At 43.5% G+C, this 6,459-nt stretch overlaps 1 protein-coding gene across 2 annotated transcripts in view; it reads right to left on the minus strand.

Annotated features, from left to right (window-relative positions):
• Positions 1–773: 773 nt before the first annotated feature.
• cdc14ab (cell division cycle 14Ab) overlaps positions 774–6,459 on the minus strand; it is a 16,137-nt gene continuing 10,451 nt past the window's right edge. For both annotated transcript variants that reach the window (XM_087178755.1, XM_023424172.2), the window contains exons 10-16: positions 5,753–5,891; positions 5,161–5,329; positions 4,968–5,068; positions 4,836–4,883; positions 4,434–4,562; positions 3,709–4,063; positions 774–2,593 (exon numbers count right to left, since the gene is read on the minus strand). In XM_087178755.1, the coding sequence (XP_087034881.1) occupies positions 2,564–2,593; positions 3,709–4,063; positions 4,434–4,562; positions 4,836–4,883; positions 4,968–5,068; positions 5,161–5,329; positions 5,753–5,891 (971 nt within the window). In that variant the 3' untranslated portion in view covers positions 774–2,563. The remainder of the gene's footprint in view (positions 2,594–3,708; positions 4,064–4,433; positions 4,563–4,835; positions 4,884–4,967; positions 5,069–5,160; positions 5,330–5,752; positions 5,892–6,459) is intronic.

Raw genomic sequence — 6,459 nt, forward strand, 5'->3', positions numbered from 1 at the left:
TGCAGGACAGACAGGAAACTGCAGCACTGTAAAACATGTAAAACACTGTTCCTCTGTTCAAACCAGTTACACGAATGTGTGTGTGACACACATATAATAATAATAATAATATAATGACAACAATAATAATAATTACAATAATAGTAATGATGATAATGATATTTAAGTATGAGTGTAGAAAAAGATCTGAACCTGACTCATCACCATTTAATAATGTTACAAAGTAAGAGTCTTGTTTTACAGTGATGCGAGTCCAGAAGTCTGACTGTCTGATTGATTAACTGATCGATGTGCAGAGTTTTGTGATTACACTGAGTAGCTCTGTGACCTTGTATTGATCCTGACATGAGTGATCAGTTTGTGATGACTCGTGGAGTCATGTGACCAGACTCACTTTCAGAGACTGTTTGTTTGTCACCTGTGCAGGTGAAGACTCCACATCACATGATCCTGAACGAGTCCTGGTCTTCTTACTGTTTCCAATCTCAAAGGTTTGGATCCGGTCTCAGTCTCTCAGGTCTTCTCGGTCTCAGTCTTTGATTTAGGACTGGACCAGTTTAAACTGGACTGGTAAATCTGGACTACTATAGTTAAAATGGACTGGTTGAACTGGACTACTTAAACTGGACTGGTTTAAATTGGACTGGTTAAACTTGACTAGTTAAACTGCACTAGTTAAACTGGACTGGGTTAACTGGACTAGTTAAACTGCACTGGTTAAACTGGAATGGTTAAGGTGGACTGTATGTGGTGACAGAGACATGAAAACAAAGTGAAACAGAAAATGATTTTATTTGTTGCTGTTAAAATAAAGCGACACGCTGATTAAAATGTTTCCCTTCATCAGTAAAGTCTTAATACTTAATACTCAATTAACAAAATAAAAGCCCTCTGCAAACATCAGAAACATGAGTTCAACAGGTTGAAGGCACTTCAGGTTTTTACAAACTGAACTCTGACTTCTGAACTGGACCTGAACTGGACCTAAACCTAATCAACATCTGACTGGTTCTGGTTCCATTTTAACACCTAATTTTTCTGTCTTGGTCCTTGGAGCTTTTATTTTGAAAGTGTCTGTGTGACAGGATGCTGGTGACATCATCATCAGAGGTAAAACTCAATATTAAAAATATTTTCTGATTGATTGATCGATCTGACTGACATTAAACATCCTGACATCAACATTCAGCTGTTTCAACCAATCAGAGCTCTGAACAGTCAGCAGGTGAATCACCTGGACTAGAGGAGGATCAGCTGATGTCCTGACAGCATATCAGCTGACAGATATTCAGAGTCTCGTTTTCAGTAAATCCTTTTTCAGATCAGTTTAATCTGGGTCCTGGACCTGATTAGCCTAGCTTAGCATAAAGACTGGAAGCAGGGGGAAACAGTTAGCCTAGCTTAGCATAAAGACTGTTAGCCTAGCTCCATCAGAAGAGAAAAACCCACTTTCTCTTCTCTTATTACACAAACACACCTGAACACACTGTCATCTGGTCTGAGCAAATCTGGTTCAGGCTCCTGTGGTCACTCAGACATGTGAAGTGTCACATGATCTAAACCAACAAGAATTTTTCCCTCACACATGCATGTGATGTACAGTGATGCATTTTGTGCCACTGGTCAGTGAACGCATCATGACCACAGCTGCTGGTTTTCAGACTATGATCTGGTCCCTGGTCTCTGGTGAACCTGAAGTTTTTAAATTCATGATCAGTTGAGATCAGCTGATCACTAACACACAGGTCAAAGGTCAAATTAAAAATGTTCAGGATCCGTCTCTGTTAGATTCTGGACTCAGGATATAATGACAACAGTCTGCTCAGATACACCTGTTGTCACACACCTGTCATCACTAGTCTTTCAGCTCTGATTTATCTGGAACCAGGATCTGATTCTCCTCCATGAACATGAATCACTCAGTCTATCAAATACCAATCAATAATCAAGAATCTACTAACCATCAGCTATAAACAGAAGACAACTGCTAAACTGGAGTAGTTTAAATTGGACCAGTTAAACTGGGCTGTGTGATGCAGGTGTGTTTTATTAAAATGATTAAAACTGATGCAAGTTAGTTTCCTGTTGATCGACTTATTGATCGATTGATTAATCATTTCAGATCTACTGATCCACCAGAGACAGAGACCACACACCCTGAGTTTGTTGCTGACATTCTTCTTCTATCATTATTATGGTCATTTATCATCATTATTGCTGTTGATTAAAAAATAAAAGTCCTTCACACAGAAGTAAACACTGTAACCATGACAACAGAGAAGTCCTCGTCAGCTGATTCTTCTGTTTATCAAAAAATGATCTTCATTAAAACGAAAATAAGTTTCTTCAGTCACAAATATAAAATCTTCTTCTTTATCTAAATAAATCTTCTTCTGCAGACAAACACACGTGTGTACATTACATCATATTAACAGACAGTCTGATTCTGCCTCTCAGTCCTGACGGAGAGTCATCAGCTTCCCTTTGAGCATCCAACACAGGAGGGATTGTGGGTAGTCAGGGAGGATTGTGGGTAATGTGTCTTCAGGTCAGGTGTGTAGTTTTAGTACTGGATGTAGTCAGATTGAAGAGACTGAAACACATGAACAAATTATCACTGTTAAAGCAGCATTACACACTTCACGGGTCAAAGGTCACAGGTCGCTGCTCCTCCTCCTCAGCCACTGAAAACTGATCAGTACTGATCAATTGGCTGCAGACATAGGTTTTCATTAATTATCTCCAGCTCATAACACCTGTCAGACTCACCTCCACCTTCTGCGCTGTAACCTGATTGGCTAAAGTTTGACTTAGTTTTACACTTAGGGGTCAGTTTATTAGGGACAGCAGGTAAACCTGGGGGGAGGGTGGGGGGAGTCTGTTCAGACCTCAGACTCAGATCTGGATCCTTTAACTCAGCAGCAGCTTCATGTTAGTGAGAGTCAGAGTTGTTAATGTGACAGAGAGTCCACAGCCTCAGTAAACAACAACAACAACAACAACCACTTCCCCCTGTGAGTGAGTGAGTGAGTGAGTGAGTGAGTGAGTGAGTGAGTGAGTGAGTGAGTGAGTGAGTGAGAGAATGGAAACATGTTGACATGTAAAAAATGTTCTGACCCCTTCAGAGTACAACCTGTTATTTTTGCTCAGGTTTATCATTAATTATTATTAGTAATTATTATTATTATCATTATTATTATAATTATCTGATTAGTTGTGGAATACTCAGCTGAAATCAGATGTGTCATTTCCTGGTGTCAGAGTGTGATTTTATTTCCTGTGTTTAATGACCAGCTGATCAATCAGGGCGGAGCTCCGTCATTTCAAGAATAAATTCAAACTATAAAAACGAAATATCCAAGTTTGTTGACTTTATTTTTCTGAAGGAGGTTCTGAGCTACTTTCACCTGAACAGGTGAACAGTCATTTATCATCATTATTATTAAGAAAACTAATCACACGTATTGATCACACTGTGTTCAGTGGCACTGAGTTTGAGGGATAGACAGAGAATGATGAAGCAGCTGATGAAGACTGTATCAGGTGATTTTATAGAGAGGAGCCTGTACCTGTGAAAAGGTGCACAGGTGAACAGGTAGAGGTGTAACACCAGGTCCTGATCTGTCCAGTGTGTTAGTGATGTCAGAACAGAGAGAACCAATCATCGGAGAGGGTTGGGCTGAGCTGCTGCTGTGTCAGAGGACTTACAGGTATGGAGCGGCTCAGGTAACGTCCTGACGGGCCCTTCACAGCGCTATAAGGCCCGGGGCCCCTGTAGGCGCCGAAGTCCTGGGGCCCTGGTCGGACGAAGCTTTTCCCTGTGGGGGGCGCTGTGGAGCTGCTGTATGGACCGCTGTTGTTGTTAACCTCGTGCTGCATGCTGCGAAGGCTGTTACCATAGCGACCGAGAGAGGGCGGGACCAGAGTAGAGAGGGCGGGGCTGAGAGACACAGAGGAAGAGGAGGAGGGGGGAGGGGAGGAATAGGGAGTCTTCCTGTTCTCCTCCATGTCTGGGGCGTACAGATCACTGAGAGAGCTGGCCAATCGAGAGCCAAGAGCTGAGCTGGGGGGTAGGGCATCACATACAACACATGACCACCGTGATACATACACACGACAACATACTATGAAAACATCCTGCTGATCCTGGATCAGAAAACACTGATATAAACTCCCGAGTCAACAGGATCAATTCAGGTTTAACAAAGATCTAAACCAGGATCAAGTCAGGTTTAACAAAGATCTAAACCAGGATCAAGTCAGGTTTAAACCAGGATCAAGTCAAGTTTAACAAAGATCTAAATTAGGATCAAGTTAAGTTTAACCAAGATCTAAGCAGGATCAAGTCAGGTTTAAGAAAGACTTTGGTTAAACTTAAGAAGAGGTGATGAAGAGGAGCGGGAGTGAGACAGGAAGCTGGTGGTGACACTGACCTCCTGATGTTTGACGCTGACGACGAAGGACTTCTCCCGATCCTCTTGGCTGCAGCAGAAGCAGAGGATGCTGGGAACTTGGAGGACTTGAGAGGGGAGGAGGGGCCCTGACACGCCCCCATTGACAACCTGAAAACACACACACAAACACGTTATTGGTCTAAAACATCAGGATAAATAATGTGGTTCTTCTGGTCAGATCATGGTCAGACCTCAGAGACCTGCTGCTGGTTTGGACACTGCAGAGCTCTGAATGTAACCACAGGAACCTGGTCCTGGATCCGGACTATGATGAGCAGACAGGGTGAACAACTAAAGAGTGGAGTTGTACGTGATTGTGTCTTCTGTGTGATGACACTACAGCTTCAGGGTCAGAGGTGAGAGGTTGGAGTTGACTGGTACCTGAGCGGCTGAGAGGCTGATCTACTGTGAATCTTCATCTCCTCCACTCTGAAAGAAAATAGTCACTTTATATCCACATGTCAGACATGAGTCACTCTGAAATCTACCAGCTGCTCCATTAATTTCTGGTACCTCAGAGCGCCGGTTGTGGCGGGGCGGGGGGGCCGCCGGCTCTTTAAAGCTCTCAGTTTGTCTCCCTGGGTCAGACCCAGACCACTGTCCGTGACTTCAGTCTGGAAGAGAAAACAAAAACACCATATGAGAGAGAGGGTGTGTGTGTGTGTGTGTGAGTGTGAGTGAGTGTGAGTGTGAGTGTGAGTGTGACCTCCTGCAGATGGTCAGAGCTCGGAGATCTGCACATGTTGCTGTTGTGGGTGGGGTTTAAAGTAAGGTCGTCCATACTGGTGATGAGGTGAGACACCACCCTCTCCTCCAGCATCTTGGCCTTCTGGGAACGTTCGCTGTCTCCTAGTAACCACAGTGCTGCCTGCTTCCTGTGAACACATACACAGGGTCAGGTGACCTCAACTAGACCATCACAGCTGTTAGATCATATCTGTGATGTCACAGTCAGCTGATGATTAGCTGTGATCAGTGTTCAACCACTTGAAGAAGCAGAAGAAAAAGAAGATGCAGAAGAAGAAGCAGTAGAAGAAGAAGAAGAAGAAGATGAAACAGAAGAAGCAGTAGTAGAAGAAAAAGAAGGAGGAGTAGAAGAAGAAGAAGACGCAGAAGCAGCATAAAAAGAAGACGAAGAGCGGATGGAGTCTGAATGTGGTTTATGAGAGAGCATAGAGGATTAGGTCAAGTGAGACCTGCACCTGTGCATAATGCTGACCATTTCCTGTTTCTCTGCCAATAAATCAAAACCTGGCTCCTCCCTCACTGACCACAAACACCCAATCAGAGAGACTCACTCTTCCAGGAAGTTCTGCTGTGGTCCAATCACAGAGCCCGGTCTGCAGATCCTGATCCAGGCGATGGCCTCACCTGCCGTGAAGCGGTAATGCTTCATCAGGTAACAGCCAATCAGAGTGCCCGTCCTGCCCAGACCAGCTGACAGAGACAGAGAGAAATAGACAGAGTCATAGACAGGTCAGAGTCAGCCACAAAGGCATAGTCAGAGAGAGTTAGAGTCAGAGACAGAGACATAGACAGAGTCAGAGAAAGAGTAAGAGACAGAGTCAGAGACAGAGTCAGCCACAAAGGCATAGTCAGAGAGAGTTAGAGTCAGAGACAGAGACATAGACAGACTCAGAGAAAGAGTCAGAGTTAGAGTCAGAGACAAAGTCAGAGTCAGAGAAAGAGTCAGAGACAGAAACATTGACAGAGTCAGAGTTAGAGTCAGAGACACTGACAGAGTCAGAGACAGAGACATAGAGACAGAGTGAGAGAAAGAGTCAGAGACAGAAACATAGACAGAGACAGAGTCATCTTTGTACAATAATCAGTTAACTAGAAAATTCCAGGGAAATTTTGAGTGCCACGGGGGCTACTGCCGGGATGAGTACATGATTTATTTCCAGTGTTCAAAAGTCACCCTGATCATATTCTGGTTTTGAGAAATGTCTTGATATAAAAGACTCTGATATAAAACAATGTCACATCCCTCCATCATGTATTA

This window comes from Seriola lalandi, unplaced genomic scaffold, assembly GCF_002814215.2.
Source record: "Seriola lalandi dorsalis isolate HSWRI2012SDOR001 ecotype SW California unplaced genomic scaffold, Sedor1 jcf7180002054722, whole genome shotgun sequence".
NCBI lineage: Eukaryota > Metazoa > Chordata > Actinopteri > Carangiformes > Carangidae > Seriola > Seriola lalandi.